This window comes from Neophocaena asiaeorientalis, unplaced genomic scaffold, assembly GCF_003031525.2.
Source record: "Neophocaena asiaeorientalis asiaeorientalis breed wild unplaced genomic scaffold, Neophocaena_asiaeorientalis_V1.1 scaffold927, whole genome shotgun sequence".
In the NCBI taxonomy this organism is placed as follows: domain Eukaryota; kingdom Metazoa; phylum Chordata; class Mammalia; order Artiodactyla; family Phocoenidae; genus Neophocaena; species Neophocaena asiaeorientalis.
This window is the reverse complement of record NW_020174785.1, coordinates 630,007-650,373: the sequence shown is the minus strand read 5'-3', so window position 1 is coordinate 650,373 and position 20,367 is coordinate 630,007. Positions and strand designations below refer to the sequence as shown.

At 39.1% G+C, this 20,367-nt stretch overlaps 1 protein-coding gene across 8 annotated transcripts in view; it reads left to right on the top strand.

Moving 5' to 3' along the window:
- ARHGEF6 (Rac/Cdc42 guanine nucleotide exchange factor 6) overlaps positions 1–20,367 on the top strand; it is a 107,204-nt gene that overhangs the window by 64,294 nt on the left and 22,543 nt on the right. For all 8 annotated transcript variants that reach the window (XM_024760089.1, XM_024760087.1, XM_024760083.1 and 5 more), the window contains 2 exons: positions 2,787–2,882; positions 4,386–4,508. In XM_024760089.1, coding sequence (XP_024615857.1) covers positions 2,787–2,882; positions 4,386–4,508 — 219 coding nt within the window. The remainder of the gene's footprint in view (positions 1–2,786; positions 2,883–4,385; positions 4,509–20,367) is intronic.

Below are 20,367 nucleotides of genomic sequence, written 5' to 3'. Positions count from 1 at the left end.
CTTCCTAAGAGCAATTCAAGCCAGTATTTCACCCAGGCAAAAGTGAATGAGAAAGAGGCGTTAAAAATATTCAAACCTTATCCTGGTCTTAGAAATCTGAAGGCCTGAATTGAAAACTTACTTTTCACAAAAGAAAAATATTGACCATTCATTTTTTAGTGCTTGTAGGCCTGGCATATGTAACAAATAATAGCTAACTGCATTTATGTGTGTTTTTTGCTTTAATGGACTAAACTTTACTGGAGATTATGATCTATAAGTCAAATGGTAAATTTAGCAGTCGATACATAGAATGGAGGACAAAAACCTCTTCTTGTACCTCAGTTTAAGAGTTTATTTTTGCCAAACAATTGCCTAAACTGTTGGCTTCAGGCTTAAATAAGTTTAATGTATTTCACTATTTTCTCCCTTTTCCTAAATAATGCTTGCTTAGGCATAATGTCCTGTTAAATTTCCTACTCGGTTATTTTCATGGCACTATGGGAATCTTACTTCAGTATGAAAGGATTTTGTATTCCTGTGTTTTGTCAGAGTTTAAATGATCAACAACAAAGTGGCTTTTGTTATTATTATGTGAAACATGAAGTGCTCTGTGAATCATAGCCCTTAGAGCTGAATGGAACCTCAGTGAATCATTGGGTCTAGTGCCCTGGAAGAAATGACTATCCTCATTGAATAAATAAAAAAAAAACAAAGTCCAGAGAGGCTCACTGTCCTGCCCATCACACGGTCAGTCAGTGGCCAGACACAACCCACTGCATCTCCTGCCACCGAGTAAAATGTGGTTCCGTGTTCTAGAGGTGACAGGCAGAGGAGGAGAGGGGAACTGAAGTGGTAACCCTGGCAGCGAAGATGGTAAGATTTCAAATGGAGGAGTGACTGATTAGCAATCAAGAAATAGCCAAAGGAAAAGAAAAGAGCCACGGCAGAGGAGATGAGAGACCCGAGTCAGAACTGCACTGTTCCCAAGGAAATTCAAAATGCAGTTCTAGTCACTTCCCATTGGTTCTGCCTTGTAGACCCCAAAGTGATTTGAGCAAAGGGGACTGTTTATTGTTTGATCCTGAAAGATCCAGATAAGCCCCCAGTCAGGTTCTTGCTGCTATGGGGGAACAGCAGCCAGGGAAGCTGGCTAAAGGGTTTCACTTTTGACACCCATGAGAGGGGTTTTCCAGCTTGTGGTTCAGGAGGGCATCAGAGCAGAGGAACTGGGTGCTTTTTATACTCCAGGGGTTACTGGTAACGTCTTTTTGGGTCTTCCTTTCCTTTGTCAGCAAAAATTACTCTCCTGGAAACCCTCCCCTTGTATTATTAAGGAGAAAGAACATGTGGCAGACATTGGCCTTTTAAGTAAATCTTCAGAAAAGTTTTCTCTCAACAAGTGGTTAGGGGCTTCCCTGGTGGCGCAGTGGTTGAGAGTCCGCCTGCCGATGCAGGGGACACGGGTTCGTGCCCCGGTCCGGGAAGATCCCACATGCCGCGGAGCGGCTGGGCCCGTGAGCCATGGCCGCTGAGCCTGCGCGTCCGGAGCCTGTGCTCCGCGACGGGAGAGGCCACAGCCGTGAGAGGCCCGCGTACCGCAAAACAAAAAAAAAAAGTGGTTAGGAGCATGGACTCTGGAGCTAGAATGTTTGGGTTCAAATTCTGGCTTCACCATTCACTGGATTTGGGACTTTGGCTGATTTGCTTTAACCTCTCTGTGCCTGGATTTCCCTATGTGTAAAACAGAGACAGCAATAGTACCTACCTCATAAAGTTGTTGTAAGGTTAAGACGAGCTGTTATCTGTAAAATGCTTACCTCAGTGTTAAGCGCTGTATTAGTGCTGGCTCTTGTTTTTATCACCTATTATTTGGTAGGGGAAGAAAGCATGAGAGAATTCTTTAGTACAGAGGCACTGGATTAAAATGGTTCAGTTTGTGTTTGACTCCATTCCATTCCAAAAGCAAACAAACACATCAGTACTATTTTCTTCCCTCCTATTTCCGCTCAAGATTTCCTTCCGTTGACTTATGAATAGCACATGTAATGTCTTTCAATTAACTTTCCCAGCTCCTCTAGAGGAGAGTATTCAAAAGTTTTTACACTTATTCCCAGCTATGATGTATTCTACCCATTTAGATACTTAGATATTTTTTGAGATGTATTTGACATATAACATTATATTAATTTCAGGTGTACGGTGTAATGATTCTATATTTGTATATATTGTGAAATGATCACCACAATAAATCTAGTTAACATTCATCGTCACACACAGTTACAAAATTTTTTTTCTTGTGATGAGAACTTTTAAGATCTCCTCTCTCAGCAACTCTTTCCACTATGCAGTACAGTATTATTAACTGTGGTCACCATGCTGTACATTACATCCCTATGACTTACTTATTTTATAACTAGAAGCTTGAACCTTTTGACCCCCATTCCACCCCCCTCCCCCCCCTTTGGCGACCACCAGTCTGTTCTCTGTAGATGCTTAGATGTTAAGCACTTGTTATTCATTTACTCCTTGCTTTGTAAAATACCTAAATGTCCCTTATAAACACTCATTTTCTTTAGGATCATTATTCTTGTTATGGAAAAGGGAAATCAAGGAAAGAAGCTTTAGAAAGTTGCTTGAGATCACAGAGTTGGTGTCAATTAAAAACCTAAAGTTAAAATATAGGGATTGCTTCCCTTCTCCCATTTGCCAGTTACTAGCAAACTATCAGCTAACTAGACTAGAGATAGATAACTAGAGTCATCCCCAAGTTCTCTTCACTGAAACTACATATATATATTTTTCAGTCTGAGTACTGTGGAATTTACATCTTTATTGGGAAACTTCGAGGAAGTATGCACGTTTCAACAGACGCTCTGCCAAGCCTTGGAAGAATGTTCAAAGTAAGTGTCGCACGTCGCCATCAGGATAGCTAGCAACATTGGGTTTTTTGGTGTGTTTTGTTTTCTTTTAACTGTTGTCTTAGATAGGGGTACTTTATATTTATGCAGTTATTATGCATTTATACATTTATTCCAACTTTGATAAATTGCCCCAGTACAGAGAAAATCTACTAGGTTGTGGTACTCACAGAGTCAACCCACTAGTTGCTTATCAGGACTCTACATCTGGTCAGTTATTTCTCACTTTATTTAAAAATCATATTGACAAATAAGGTCTGAATCGACCATGGATGATGCCCTTGTCATCGATTAGATATTTTTCTTTTGTACATTGCGAATTACTTTTCTAAGTAATTTTTTTTTTTTTTTTTTTGCGGTACGTGGGCCTCTCACTGTTGCAGCCTCTCCCGTTGCGGAGCACAGGCTCCGGACGCGCAGGCTCAGCGGCCATGGCTCACGGGCTCAGCCACTCCGCGGCATTTGGGCTCTTCCCAGACCGGGGCACGAACCCACGTCCCCTGCATCGACAGGCAGACTCTCAACCACTGCACCACCAAGGAAGCCCCAAGTAATATCTTTATGTGAACCACAACGCATCATTGATGGCTAGCTAGCTCGTTGAAGTGCAGAATGAACTGTGATGATCATCAGGCAATATGTTTCTGGAGCAAGATTCGTTTTCCAAGTAGTGGATCTCGGAGAATTGGTGACTTTCATCGTCTATAGGGAATTTGGGGCAATTGCCTGTTTCTTGAGCTTAATGAGACACGGGTGGTTGTCCAGGGACGAAGCTGGTGAGAACCCCCTGTAAAGAGACCTGAGGAACCACTGCAAACGCTGATAGGGATCCATATTATTGGTATGGAAAGATGGTGACTAAGTGAGAAGAGCAGATTACTATTTAGATTTGTAATCTTTGCTTTTCATTTTATATGGAAACATGTAGAAGAGATTCCAAGGAATATGCCAACATTGTTATAATAGATATCTCTGAATGGTGGAATTCCGAGTAATTTTTTTTCTTTCTTGTGTTTTTTTGATTTTTCTGCAAACTAAAATGGGTGCCATGTAATTCTAAACATCTGGATGTCACCTTGCCTAGCAACACCAGGCCACCAAGACTACATAATACTCCTTTGTGATGTGTCATTTTTGGATTCAGTTAGTTTTGTCTGTACTTGAACTTCATGCAAATTAGTCAAGAGCATATTTAGTGTGCCCGGCTAAATTTGAATATTATAATTTGAATAAGCATCTTAAAAAACCCTAGTAATTCCAAATAAGTATCTGACCCTATATATTGGAGCTATGTTTGGTGGCTAGAGTTTAAAACAGTGGCCAAGAACTTGCATTTCATAGATAAAATGGTTATAATATAGAAGTTTCTTTTTAACTTTGGCAAAAGAATTCATAAGGTTTGCGTGTTGCCAGGTTTAATTGGAATCATCTTCCTTTATCCCGTTTCCTATTTTACATTCTGCGTTTCACCTGTTTTGCTTACAGGTTTCCAGAAAACCAACACAAAGTAGGTGGTTGTCTACTGAACCTCATGCCTCATTTTAAATCTATGTATCTGGCTTACTGTGCAAATCATCCTTCAGCTGTAAATGTACTCACCCAGCACAGGTAAATCATTAACATTTTCCCCAAAAAGCTGCTCTGCAATGATATCCTTTCCCAGGACTACCTCATTTGGAAATCCAAGATCTCCCACTGAACTCTTGATTATCCCCATTCATCATACCAGAAATTGATTCATTGTTGTATGGATTTATTGTCCATTCATGCAACAAATAATTTATTGAGCACCTACTATGTGCAAGGTCCTATAGTAGTTGATGGGGATACAGTGGTGAACAAGGAAGAGAAGGTCCCTTCCCTCATGGAGCATAGACTCTTGAGAGAAATAGACATGAAATTAAATGTTGTAAACATGTTGTATTAGAAAAGGGTAATTAAAAGGAAGCTGTGAGACTTTGAACGTGGTATCAAAGTGTGGAGTGAACGAAGGATCAGGGAAGGCTTTCTTGAAGTAAAATTCTATTCAGAGCCAATGGTTTAGCCTTCCCCATCCCAGTGAATGTTTTATCCAAGTTGCTGCAGAGCTAAGCTGCCTAGGTTCATCTCTTTTTCACTCTCCCTTTGTCTGGTAGAGGAAGTCTCAAGTAGTAATATGGCTAAAAGGCAGGTATCAGCAGGGAAAGGTGGAAGGAAACTAACCCTGTGAACTGGGTGTCAGGTACTCTAAGCAAAGGTCTCTGATGACAATTATACTTGAACATAAATTGTTTCAGATTCATGGAGAACAGCAGCACAGTATCTCCTTTAAGAGTCCTTACAAGGGACCCAGATAAGCTCACATCTCTCCTACCCTTCCTTACACTCTGACGACTCATCCTTGACACATTCACTGATACACTCATCTGGGCCAGAATTCTGTAGCATAGACTTGAAGACACAGTTTGGACTTTGAAGCCATGTGCTAGGAATCCAGGTGGGACAATAGGAAGACCAACACACAGAGTCTCTTATGACTGAACTTGGAGACTAGATTCAGAACCGACATGATTCTGGAGGCTACTCAAGACTGAAAAGATTATTCTTCTCTTAATTTGACTTGTACTCCCAGACCCAGGCTGGAACAGTGGGTGACAACAGCCCTCAGAAGTGATGGGAACTTTGGCTTTGTCCTGGTTCATTAGGAGCTTGATTGGCTTTATAGAGCTGTTATGTAAGGGCATTTTGAAGGTAGAATTCAGTAGGTCCTACTTGAAGGTGAATTTTACTTCCCTGATGAAAGCTGTGAACTCTTGTGGCATATAGCAAATATGGAAGTTGGAGTTTAAAGAAAGAGAAGCCATGACTCTGGATTATTTAGGCAAGTGGCTCAACTGCTTAGAGCTAAAAATAACACTGACAATGTGCCAGGCACATGATGTAAAAGCCTATGAGGGAGTTACTATTATTACCATCATCCCTGCTTTACAGATAAGACATTGGAAGCTTAAGTAATCTGCCCAAGTACTCATAGCTGTTAAGTGGTTGAGTCAGAATTAGAATCCAGGTCTGTCAGACTTCTAAAAAAAATGTTTTTATTAACACATGTATTTCACCTACAAAGTGAATAATCTAAATGCAAACTTAAAGAATTATCATAAAATGAGCACACATGTACCCACCACCCAGCTTAAGAAATAAAATTTTACCATTTCTTTTTTAATATAGTAACTTTATTGAGATATAATTCACATACCATACAATTCACCCATTTAAAGTGTACAGTTAAATTATTTTTAGTATATTCAGAGTTGTGCAACCATCGCCACAATCAATTTTAGAAGATTTTCATCATTCTCCAGACAAACCTATACTCATTAGCTGTCACTCCCCATTGCCAGCCCAAGGCAACCACTAAAATACTTTATGTCACTATGGATTTGCTTATTCTGAACATTTCATTTAAGTGGAATCACACAACATATGGCCTTTTGTGTCTGGCTTCTTTCAGTCAGCATAATGTTTTCAAGGTTCATCGATGTTGTTGCACTTAACAGTACATTGTTTTTTTAAATTGCCATACATACAATGAAAAATATTTCATTGTATGGATACATATTGTTCTTCCATTCACCAGTTTGTGGACATATGGACTGTGAATGGTGCTATTATGAAGATTCATGTACCAGTCGTTGTGTAGACCTATGTTTTCATTTCTCTTGGGTAGATACGTAGGAGTGAAGTTGCTGGGTCATACGGTAACTCTATGTTCCACTTTTAGAGGAACTGTGAGACTGTTTTCCAAAGTGGCTACACCAATTTATATTCCTACTAGCAATTTATGACGGTTTCATTTTCTCCACATCCTCACCAACATTTGTTATCATCAGTCTTTTTGATTATAGCCATTCTAGAGGGTATGAAGTGACGATATCTCATTTTGATATTGATTTGCATTTCCCTAATGACTAACGATGTTGAGCATCTTTCATGTGCTTTATTGGTAATTGGTGTACCTTCATTTGGGGAAACGTCTACTCAGATCCTTCGCCTATTGTTAAATTGGGTTACTTGATTCATTACTGAGATATGATTCACATACCATAAATCCACCATTTTAAAGTGTAGAACTCAGTGGTTGTTAATATATTACGTTGTCCCTACATGTGAAGTGGGTCTCTTGTAGACAGCATGTGTACGGGTCTTGCTTTTGTATCCATTCAGCCAGTCTATGTCTTTTGATTGGAGCATTTAATCCATTTACATTTTAGGTAGTTATCGATAGGTATGTTCCTATTACCATTTTCTTAATTGTTTTGGGTTTGTTGTTGTAGGTCTTTTCCTCTTCTTGTGTTCCCTGCCTAGAGAAGTTCCTTTAGCATTTGTTGTAAAGCTGGTTTGGTGGTTCTGAATTCTCTTAGCTTTCGCCTGTCTGTAAAGGTTTTAATTTCTCCATCGAATCTGAATGAGATCCTTGCTGGGTAGTCATCTTGGTTGTAGATTTTTCCCTTTCATCACTTTAAATATGTTCTGCTACTGCCTTCTGGCTTGTAGAGTTTCTGCTGAAAGATCAGCTGTTAACCTTATGGGGATTCCCTTGTATATTGTTGGTTGCTTTTCTCTTGCTGCTTTTAATATTTTTTCTTTGTATTTATTTTTTGATAGCTTGATTAATATGTGTCTTGGCGTGTTTCTCCTTGGATTTATCCTGTATGGGACTGTCTGTGCTTCCTGGACTTAAAATTGATTATTTCCTTTCCCATGTTAGGGAAGTTTTCTACTGTAAGCTCTTCAAATATTTTCTCAGACCCTTTCTTTTTCTCTTCATCTTCTGTGACCCCTATAATTCGAATGTTGGTACGTTTAATGTTGTTCCAGAGGTCTCTGAGACTGTCCTCAATTCTTTTCATTCTCTTTTCTTTGTTCTGCTCTGTGGTAGTTATTTCCACTATTTTATCTTCCAGGTCATTTATCTGCTCTTCTGCCTCATTTATTCTGCTATTGATTTCTTCTAGATAATTTTTAATTTCATTTATTGTGTTGTTCATCAGTGTTTGTTTGCTGTTTAGTTCTTCTAGGTCCTTGTTAAATGTTTCTTTTATTTCCTCCATTCTATTTCCAAGATTTTGGATCATCTTTACTATCATTACTCTGAATTCTTTTTCAGGTAGGCTGCCTATTTCCTCTTCATTTGTTTGGTCTGGTGGATTTTTACCTTGCTCCTTCATCTGTTGTGTATTTCTCTGTCTTCTCATTTTGCTTAATTTACTGTGTTTGGGGTCTCTTTTCGCAGGCTACAGGTTCATAGCTCCCGTTGTTCTTGGTGTCTGCCCCCAGTGGATAAGGTTGGTTCAGGGGCTTGTGTAGGCTTCCTGGTGGAGGGGACTGGTGGGCAGGTGGATTCTTAACCACTGCACCACCAGGGAAGTCCTATCACTTTTTTTTTTGCCTCATGTATTTTGATATTCTGTTGTTAGGTGCATTCATGTTAAGGATTGCTTTGTCTTGTTGGAGAAATGGCCCTTGTATCTTTCTGTAATTCTCTCTCTTTATCCCTGATAGTTTTCCATGTTCTGATATCAGCTTTTTCTGAAATTAATATAGCTAATCCAGCTATCTTTTGATTGCTGTTAATATTTCATTTTCCATACCTTTGCTTATAATCTGTCTGTGTCTTGTAGACAATATATAATTGAGTCTTGCTTTTTTAATCCACTTTGAGAATCTCTGTCCTTTAACTGACATATTTGGACCATTCATATTTAAAGTGATTATAGTTATAGTTGGATTAATATCTAAAATGTTTGTAACCATTCTCTATTCATTTCCCTTGTTCTTTCTTTATTGCCCCCCTTTTACTGCCTTCTGTGGTTTTATTATTATTTTTAATTTTGACTGTGACACCCGGCATGTGGGATCTTAGTTCCTCAACCAGGGATTGAACCTCTGCCCCCTGCAGTGGAAGCACGGAGTCTTAACCACTGGACTGCTAGGGAAGTCCTGCATTCTCTGGTTTTAGTTAAACATTTTATATGATTTCATTTTCTCTTCTTCTCTTTGTCTTTTTCTGAAAAAATTTTAGTGATTTCCCTAGAGTTTGTAATATCCATTTACAATTAACCTAACAGCACTTTCACATAACACTTCCCATTTCACAGGTAATGCAGGTACCTTATAACAGAGTATTCTAAATTTTTTCCCCTCGTCTCTTATTGTTCTCATTCATTTCATGTATCCATAACATAAAATCACTCAATATACTGTTGCTTTTATTACTTTGAACAGGTATCTATTAGATCTATTAAGAATAAGAAAAAAGATTTTATTTTAACTGCATTTATTATTCTCTGACACTCTTCCTTTTCATGTAGGTCCAAGTTTCCTTCTCTCTGAAATACTTCTTTTAACAATATTTGATAGGAGGTCTACTGGTGACAGTTTCCCTCAGTTTTTATTTGCCTAAGGAAGTTTCATTTTGCCTCCACTTTTTTTCCTTCTATTTTTATTGTGGTAAATAGCATGATGTCCTCAGAGTTCAACCATGTTTTCACATATGACACGATTTCCTCCTCTTTAAAGAGGTATGCATGTGCATACCACATTTCTTTATCCATTCATTCATCAATGGCCATTTATGTTGTTTCACGACTTGGCTGTGGGAATGCAAAAGTCTCTTCGAGACCTTGATTTCAGTTTATTTAGATAAATAACCAAAAGTTGGATTGCTGGATTAAATGGTAGTTCTATTTTCAGTGTTTTGAGGAACTTCCATACTGTTTCCACTGTGGCTGCACCAATTTACATTCCCACCAACAATGCACAGAGGTTCCAGCTTCTTCACATCTTTGCCAACATTTGTCTTTATTTATTTATTTATTTTTGGATAATGGCCATCCTAATCAGATGTGAGGGGATGTCTCATTGTATGTGTGTATGTGTGTGTGTGTGTGTGTGTTTGTGTGTTTACAGTAACTATTACACTTCTCTACTTAAATGTATACAGTCTCATGTAGTAAGGGTCATGTATCTCTTTTCCTCAAACAAATACTAGTGTAATATTGAATTGAAGTATAGTTTCTGCACAATATTATATAAGTTACGGGGGTACAATATAGTGATTCACAATTTCTAAAGGTTGTACTCCTTCTATAGTTATTATAAAATATCACTGTGCTTTGGATTTGCACTTCCCTGATGATTAGTGATGTTGAGCATCTTTTCATGTACCATTTGTATGTCTTCTTAGGAAAAATGTCTATTCAAGTCCTTTGCCCCTTTTTTTTTTTTTTTTTTTTTTTTGCGGTACGTGGGCCTCTCACTGCTGTGGCCTCTCCTGCTGCAGAGGACAGGCTCTGGACGCGCAGGCTCAGCAGCCATGGCTCACGGGCCCAGCTGCTCTGCGGCATGTGGGATCCTCCCGGACCGGGGCACGAACCCGTGTCCCCTGCATCGGCAGGCGGACTCCCAACCACTGCGCCACCAGGGAAGCCCTCTTCTTGTTTTTTAACATCTTTATTGAAGTATAATTGCTTTTACATGACTCTTTCTGAATTATGGTTTTCTCGGGGTATATGCCCAGTAGTGGGATTGCTGGGTCGTATGGTAGTTCTATTTTTAGTTTTTTAAGGAACCTCCATACTGTTCTCCATAGTGGCTGTATCAATTTACATTCCCACCAACAGTGCAAGAGTGTTCCCTTTTCTCCACACCCTCTCCAGCATTTATTGTTTGTAGACCTTTTGATGATGGCCATTCTGACTGGTGTGAGGTGATACCTCATTGTGCTTTTGATTTGCATTTCTCTTATGATTAGTGATGTTGAGCATCCTTTCATGTGTTTGTTACTTTGCCCACTTCTAAGTTAGGTTATTAGTATCTTTACTATTGAGTTGTAGGAGTTCCTTAATTTTTTTGGAGATAAGACCCTTATCAAATATATGATTTGTAAACATTTTTTCCTTTTCATAGGTTGCCTTTTCACTTTGCTGATTGTTTCCTTTGCTGTGAAAAATCCTTTTAGTTTGATGTAGTTCCACCTGCCTATTTTTCATTTTGTTAACTGTGCTCTTGGTATCATATTCAAGAAATCATTGCCAAGACCAATGTTTGGAAGCATTTCTCCTGTTTACTTCCAGGAATTTTAGAGCTTCAGGTTTTATGTTTAAGTCTTGAATCCATTTTGAGTTGATTTTTGTTTGTGGTGTGAGGTAAGGTTCCAGTTTCTTTTTTTTTTTTTTTTTTTGGCACCCTTGTCAAAGATCAATTAAACATATATACATAGATTTATTTCCAGGCTTTCTAATTTGTTCCGTTGATCTAGTGTCTTTCTTTGTGCCAACCATACTGTTTTAATTACTGTAGATTTGTAATATGTTTTGGAATAATGAAGTGTGAAACCTCCAACTTTGTTATTTGGTGTTCATTTTGGTTCCATATGAATTCTGGGATTGTTTTTTTCTGTTTCTGTAAAAAAAAATGCCATTGAGGATTTATAGGGATTGCATTGAATCTGTAGATCACTTTCGACGTCTGGACATTTTTAACAGTATAAACTCTTCTGATCTGTGAACATGGGATGTCTTTACACTTGTTTGTTCCTTCTTTAATTTTTTTCATCAATGTTTTGTAATTTTCAGTGTACAAGTCTTTGGTCTCCTTGGTTAAGTTTAGTACTAAGTATTTTATTCTTTGGATGCTATTGTATCAATAAATGAGATTTCTTGCCTTCTTTCTTTCTTTCTGTATTTTTTTGGATAGTTCATTGTTAATGTATAGAAATGCAACTGATTTCTGTATGTTAATTTTGGATCCTGCAAATTTACTGAATTCGTTTATTAGTTTTACCAGTTTTTTGTGGAGTCTTTAGGGTTTTCTACATATAAAATCATGTCATCTGTGAACAGAGATCATTTTACTTCTTCCTTTCCCGTTTGGATGCCTTTTATTTTTCTTTCTTGCCTATCTGGCTAGGACATCCAGTACTGTGTTGAATAGAAGTGACCAAAGTGGGCATCTGTGCCTTGTTCCTGATCTTAGAGGAAAAAGCTCTGTTTTTCACCATTGAGTATGATGTTAGCTCTGTGCTTTTCATATATTGCCTTCTTATGTTGAGGCAATTTCCTTCTATTCTTAATTAGTTGAGCATTTTTGTTTTTATCATGAAAGGATGTTGGATTTTTGTCAGATGCTTTTTCTGCATCTATTGAGATGATCATATGATTTTTATCTTTTGCCCTTTGAGTGTGATGTATCACATTGATTGATTTTTGTATGTCAAATCATCCTTGCATCCTAGGTATATTTCCCACTGGTCATGGTGTATGATGCCTTCAGTGTGCTATTACATTTGGTTTGCTAGTATTTTGTTGAGGACTTTGGCATCTATATTCATCAGGATATTGGCCTATAGTTTTCTTTTCTTGTGGTGTCTTTCTCTGGCTCTTGTATCAGGGTAATGCTGGTCTCATAAAATGAGTTTGAAAGTGTTTCTATCTCTTTAATTATTTTGGAAGAGTTTGAGGAGGATTGGTGTTAATTCTTTTTTTTTTTAATTTATTTATTTATTTTTTGGCCGTGCCACGGGGCATGTGGGATCTTAGTTCCCTGACCAGGGATCAAACCCACACCCCCTGCGGTGTAAGCGTGGAGTTTTAACCACTGGACCACCAGGGAAGTCCCTAGTGTTAATTCATTTTTAAATGTTTTATAGAATTCACCAGTGAAGCCATCTAGTCCTGGGCTTTTCTTTGTTGGGAGGTTGTTTTGTTTTTTTGTCCCCTGCATCAGCAGGCAGACTCTCAACCACTGCGCCACCAGGGAAGCCCCCTGGGAGTTTTTAATAGTCAAGCTAGTCTGCGCTCAGACTCTTGCAGTTCATCACAGTTTCCATTTGAGTGGTCCTACCAGTTACTGGCTCCAGTGGCTTCTCCTCAGGGAAGTTGATCTCAGTTCTAATTCTTTGTGTTTGCCTGTCTTTCTAGATTTGGGGGGGGTGGTTTTCCCTGTGATCTCAATTCTCAGTGGATCTAAGAAAAGTAATTGATTTTCAGTTTGTTCAGTGTTTTTCTTGTTGCGAGGATGGTAACGATAATTTCTAAGCTCTTTGGATGTCAGAGCTGAAACCCAATGTCCTTTTATGGTTTTTTGAATTATTTTATTTTATTTTACTTTTTTAAGCAATTTGTTTAACTTACATTTAGTAAATGTATAGAGTTGTGCAACCATCACCACAATCCAACTTAAGAACATTTCTGTCACAGAAGATCCCTTATGCCCATTCCAGTCAATCCCTGCTCCCACGCCCATGAATTATGTTTTTAGTGTTTGCTTTGAGGCTTTCCATGTATATATCTTAACTTGTCTGAATCTGCTTCATGTTTACAGTAACTTAATTCTAGTGAGATATAAAAATGTTACTCCTAGTATACCTCTATTTCCACTTTCCTTTTTGTGCTACTGTTGTTATACACATTATGTCTATATGTTATGAACCCAATAATACATTGCCATCATTATTATTATTTTAAATTTATTTATTTATTCATTTATTTAATTTTTGGCTGCATTGGGTCTTTGCTGCTGCACGTGGGTTTTCTCTAGTTGCTGAGAGCAGGGGCTACTCTGTTGTGGTGTGCAGGCTTCTCATTGAGGTGGTTTCTCTTGCTGCGGAGCACAGGCTCTAGGCGTGCGGGCTTCAGTAGTTGTGGCTCGTGGGTTCAGTAGTTGTGGCTCACGGGCTCTAGAGTGCGGACTCAGTAGTTGTGGTGCACGGGCTTAGTTGCTCCGTGGCATGTGGGATCCTCCTGGACCAGGGCTCAAACCCATGTCCCCTGCATTGGCAGGCTGATTCACAACCACTGCACCACCAGGGAAGCCCGCCATCGTTATTATTAATATAATTTTCTATTAATGAAACTGAGAGAAGAAAGGAGAGTGAGGATATATTTATAGCATTTGTTATATTAACATTCTTATTTACTGTTTGTGTGAAGTGATACCTCATTGTAGTTTTGAGTTGCATTTCTCTAATAATTAGTGATGTTGAGCATCTTTCCATGTGCCTGTTGGCCATCTGTATGTCTTCTTCAGAGAAGTGTCTACTTAGGTCTTCTGGCCATTTTTGGATTGGGTTGTTTGTTTTTTTGATATTGAGTTGTATGAGCTGTTTGTATATTTTGGAAATTAAGCCCTTGTCAGTTACATTGTTTGCAAATATTTTCTCCCAGTCTGTAGGTTGTCTTTTCATTTTGTTGATGGTTTCCTTTGCTGTGCAAAAGGTTAAAGTTTGATTAGGTCCCATTTGTTTATTTTTGCTTTTATTTCTATTGCCTTGGGAGACTGACCTAAGGAAACATTAGTACAATTTATGTCAGAGAATGTTTTGCCTATGTTCTCTTCTAGGAGTTTTATGATGTCCTGTCTTACATTTAAGTCTTTAAGCCATTTTGAGTTTATTTTTCTGTAGGGTGTGAGGGAGTGTTCTGACTTCATTGATTTACATGCGGCTGTCCAGCTTAACCAACACCAGTTATAGAAGAGACTGTCTTTTCTCCATTGTATATTCTTGCCTCCTTTGTCAAAGATTAATTGACCGTAGGCCTGTGGGTTTATTTCTGGGCTCTTTATTCTAGGGGTAGTTTTTTGAGACCAGTCTTTGAAATTTGCTGGTTCTCTCTACTGACCTAGCTGGCCTCTTGTGTAGCTTGTTGTTCTTAATTAAGAGGACCAGCCTTCTCTCATTTGCTTACCACCAAAATCTTCACTGCTTTTGCAAGAGACCTTAGGCTTGAATTTCCCCACACTGTTTTTCAACTAGAACCAATTCCTTTGAGGAAAGCTCACTGTTCCTATAGTCTGTCTGCCTCTCCCCCGGGGCAAAATCTTTGAGCCACTGCTCTGGGTGCTGGGCAGGGCGGTAGCCTCTGTTCTTCTCTGTTTACCTTTCCCAGCACAGAACCTCTACCCTGCAAGTGAGCTGGGGTGAGGGTAATTTGGTGCCAGTATTTTCAGCCTGCGTCCTCCCTCTCCGTCCAACCTCTCAGCCACACTCACTAGGCATTCAGCATCTTCAACTCAGAGCTGAAGCAGTTGAGATACGCTAGTGAGATATTGTGTCCTTGGGTTGGGAGTTGAGGGCAGAGGGAGCCCTCTCTTGTCCACACTTGCCTGGAGTGGCTTCTGGCAAACTGAGCCAGGAGGAGGGAGGAGGGAGAGAGGGAGAGAGCAGGTCATGGCTCAAATACCAAGCTCTCCCTGTTCTTACTGAGTTTTAGAATATTTTCTTGAATAAATGTTTTCTTCATTTACCAGATGTCATTGGAACACTTTCTAGAGACTTTAAATGGTTGTTTTTATAGGTTCCACTAGCTCTGCTTGTTTCCCCGGGGGATGGGTCCACATAGCATCTCATGCCACCATCCCCTTCATGCCTCTCCTTGGTGTCAGCCTAAAAACTTTTTCCCACTTTTATATTGTCTCAGTTTAGAGTTCTGCCACTTAGAAGCTGTGTTACCCAGGGGGATTCACTTAATCTTTAAGCCTTAGTTTCCTCACTTGTAAAATGAGGATAAAATCACCTACCTTGCAGGGCTGGTGTGAGGATTCAATGAAATAATGTATACCAAGTACCCGGCATATAGCACAAGGTACTTGCTGCCACCTCCCATGTCTGCTTTATTCATCTTCTACCAGCTTCTCGTTGTTTTTTAGAAAAAAAATTATGCAATATTTCAAGCATACAAAGAACAGAGATAAAATAAAGCACACCCACGTACCCACCATTCAGCTTAAGAATCAAATTGTAGCTGCAATTGGAGTCCTGTGTATACTTTCCAATATTTCCTGCTCCTCCCTCCCTCCCCCGAGGGAACCTCAGTCCTGAATTGGTTTTTATTATTTCCAGGAATGTTTTCATACTTCACTACTTATCTTCAATAAAGAAAAATATGGTTCAGAGGCATTTTTCCTGTGATGGCTATGTAAACATCCTGTGTGGATAAGGGTAAATTTCTTAATGCCAATGAAAAGAGATCCCATTATGTTAGCTTGCCATTTATATGAGCACGTATTCTTTTTCTTCTGATCTGAGAACAGCAATTCTGGATAAATACCAGAAAGAAAGGGTGTACCTCAGATGGCAGACTTGTAGTGTTTAGAGAATTTTCTGTTGTAATTCTGTGTACTAAAATACTACTGACTCTGCATTCACCCATGTTAGGAGTTTAAAGTACAAACAACAGTAGAGATTCCTTCAAACATTATGATTTAAAGTTTGTTGCACAGTTAATTGAAAGATTCTCAACTTTGGGGGGAAATTATTATACCCTGTTTGCTTGATTTTGGTTAGTGATTTTTTTAAATTGAAGTATAGTTATTTACAATGTTTCAGGTGTACAGCAAAGTGATTCAGTGTACATATATCTATGTATAGATATAGATATATATTCTTTTTCAGATTCTTTTCCATTATAAGTTATTACAAGATATTGAATATAGTTCCCTGTGCTATACAGTAGGTCCTTGTTGTTTATCTATTTTATATATGATTAGTGATTTTTTGGGAGAATTTTATAATATCCCTTGAAATGATGGAAGACTCACTGGAGTCCCATAGAACTGAATTTTTACCTTAGTGGTTTATTTACATGTAAAGAATGAAAATTAAATTAAAATACTTGGGGTTATCCTCAGAGGTGCTTCTAACATAATCTCAGCTATTTTCTAGGCATCTTGTCGTAATTTATGCTGACATACTAGAGGCAAAGCATACTTGAGTGAAACTCTCAGAAAATTCAGATTAAAATCCTGTTCTTATGAAGGTTTCAGCTGAAATAGGGACATTGGTGGATTTCTGCTAAAGCTGTAGACGCTTAGAGGCGGGAAAAATCTCTGAGTCAGAGCGAGCCAGTTAGGTGAACTTCTTCATTTCGGCCGGCAGGTAGCAGTATCATACTAGAAATGCTTGTGACGATTGACAGTGAGACCAGACGCAGCCTGAAAATTGTATGACTGTGTGTTGGTGCCTTGTGAAAAGTGCAGTGATGCATTATCTGAATTTGGAGACATAAGCAGACCCCAATCTTGATATGTTTGTTCCCCATATTTACATATATTTGAATGACTGCCCCAGTCTTTTGCTCGGCCCTGGGTGAGGTCTTTTGGGATTTCCCCTCTCTCTCCCCTTCTGGCTTGCTATTGTGGCTCTTATTTCTTCCTGGGAGAAACTTCACCCTTACAAAAATACCCACTTCTCTCCCGTGCTTCGCTGTGGCATCCATCCTTTTCACAAGGGAGAGGAACCCGGCGGCGTGAAAACACAGAGCGGGGAGAGGAGGAGAGAGTTAGCACCGAGGCAGATCTGGACCTCACTTCCGGCTCTATTGCGGCGACTACCACAAACACCACGTGTTCTTTTCCTCTTGTTAGTTTTATTCACTCTCTGTTTACCACTGTTGTCAGCAATGAAGACTTTGAGAAAAACTCAGAGCTGTGTACTTGCTTCCGGGACGAAGCACATAGGAAAAATTCTGAGGCTAGATTCTGTTCTGTCTTTGAGGAACCAGGGAAGGGAGCAAGTGAGACTGACCACAAACAGAAAGTGGTGGGGAGGAAGCAGGCAGCCTAGTCTCTGGGACTGGATCAGTGAAAAAAGGGCTAAGTGAGATCCACCCAACCCAGTGTGAGCGGCATCCCGGGGATTTTCCACTGGCCACGCCCAGCCTCCCAGTTCCTCGTGCCTCACCTCCCCATTCCAGGCCACGGTGATTCCCATGAAAGGCTGGTGGCGAGAGAGTGAGGCGAAAAGAGGGGAAAATCTGGTCCTTTTCTAGCTGCTCTAGTTAGAGTTACCATCGTTCAAAGTGGAAATCTATGCAAAGATTCTACAGAAACACTGTTATATGAGATGGTTAAGCCCTGGAGTGTTATTATAATGTCTGACACTTTCCTTCAGTTTTCCAGCCCAACCTAGAATATGCCAGAGCCCCATCCACCACGCATTCTCTAAGGGTATGTTGAGTTTCAAACAACATTCATACATTGAAAACTGCTTCTGTGGTATCACATCACATATACAGAACCTGTTAAACTTGAAAAGCACTTCAAGCAGGCTGTATAAAACGTAAAAGCTGCATTTGAAAGACAGATTGTGTTTTGGTATACTGACATATATTTGCATTTTATATTTGTGTGTGATATTAATTTGTGCATTAAATTTATTTGGCTAAGTAAAATGTGTCTTTGAGGGTCTATTTATCATAATGGGCAGTGGCTTTATAAGGCAGTTTTGTTCTTTTGTTGTAGTAGTCTGATGTTACTTTTTCCCTAATAGCCAGTGTTTTATTCTGAGATAGTGATCTCACGTTATATTGAAAACATTTTTTAAATTCTTCTGTAATATTTAACAAGCCTAGAAGTTAGAAGGCTGCGTGGAAAGTAATAAAGTACACGTTAGCATTTGCTTTTAATTGTTGTAACCCTTGTATCAATTAGAGTAGAACGTTGAGGATGCAGGTAGTTATTTACTCATGGAAAGGAAAAAATAAGACTTGTTTACCAAGTTGAAAAGAAATTAGGAAAGTGATTTTCTCAAAATTACATACTCAAACGCTCTCTCCAACTTCGAGTTATTTTCCTAATTATATTTTATATGTGATGATCATTTTTTAGTCTAAGCCGAATCTGACCCACAGGCAGGTTAACCTGTGTTTCCCTAGTCGCTTGCATTAAGCACTATTTCTTTTTCAGAAATTTTTATTGACATCTACTTGATTTACAATGTGTTCGTTTCAGGTATACAGCAAAGTAATTCAGTTATACATATATATATTCTTTTTCATATTCTTTTCCATTATGATTTATTACAGGATATTGAATATAGTTCCCTGTGCTATATAGTAGGACCTTGTTGTTTATCTATTTTATATATAGTGGTGTGTATCTGTTAATCCCAAACTCTTAATTTATCCCTTCCCCACCCCCTTTCCCCTTTGGTAACCATAAGTTTGTTTTCTATGTCTGTGAGTCTGTTTCTGTTTTGTAAATAAGTTCATTTCTATCATATTTCAGATTCCACATATAAGTGATATCATATGATATTTGTCTTTCTCTGTCTGACTTACTTCACTTAGTATGATAATCTCTAGGTCCAAAACACTATTTCTTCTAGAAGTTCTCCCTGCATTATTCAAGTCAGCTCAGCTCCCACCCTCCTTTTTTTCATGGTTTAGACCTCAGAGATGGTCCATGCCACTGCTGTGTTCCACATCAAGCATCAGACAGTAGTGATTTCCAACAGACCTGGGTATGAACCTTAACGTAGCTATTTACTTGCTTTCACTCACCCTTTCTGAGTCTCATGTTTCTCGTCTGTAAAATGAAGATAACACCTGTGTTGAAATGTTGTTGTGAATATTAAACAAGAACAAATGCATGCAGAGATCTCAGCATGAAAGATTTTTAGTCTTATAAACCCCAATATTTAAGGTTCACAATTTTAGTAGGAAGTAGGTTTTATCTCTGCTTTACAAATGAGTCAGCTGAGGTAGGTAACTGATCAGGGTCACTGAATCTGTTTTATGATTTCAAGTCCAGGGCACTTCCCTCCCCTTGGCTGCTTCTGGAGCAAAACTGCAAAAACTGATAAAATAGGTAGGCTTGATGGTTAGATGTGACCACTCAGATGAGATCTAGCTTCCGTGACATCCCTGTGATTCTGCGTGACTCAAGGTTGCTGTGTAACAGCTGAAACGATGTCTTTTTCTCTCCTGCTCGCAAAAGCCAAGAAGAGGGAGAGTATCTATAATAGGGGTAACCTGCAACCCACCACACCCCCAAACCCCCTAGTAGGTTTTCACTGATAGCAAGTTTCTTTGAACACAACACAACTTTTTGCAACATGCCACAGTTGGGAACCGCTGTCGAAGATGTGTTCTAGGAGAATAAGTAGATCATTTGGTAGTAGAGGGTTCCTCTTGGAGAGGGATGAGAAGATTGGTGGGGCCAGTGGGAATCCAAAAAGTTAAGACTTGATCTTGCAGGCAATTGGAGGTTCCTGAGTAGGAAAGCAACAGGAGTTAAGTGGTGGTTTGCAGGGTGCTTCACAAGCCGGAAATCCTGGAAGCTGGGGGGTCCATTGGACTATTGCAGTGAACTAGACCGGAGAGATGAAGGCCTGAGCTGAGTCAGTGGCAGTGGGAATGGAAAGGAATAAACAGGCACAAGAAGGCTTGTGACGGATTAGATATGCGTGGGTGAGCAAGGAGGGAGAGGGGTCAAGAGATAAGGCAGGTTTCCTTCTTTAATTCTATGTTGCAGAGATATAAACTAAATGATCTTGCAGCCCCAGGACTCAGTATCCTATTGGTGGAAAGGAGACAGTCCAGAGGGTGCTGAAGGGCAGAGAAAACCCAGGCTTAGACTTAGACATTTGCACAACATGGTTCCTAAGATATTAATACAGTCTTTTTTTTTTTTTTTTTTTTTTTTTTTT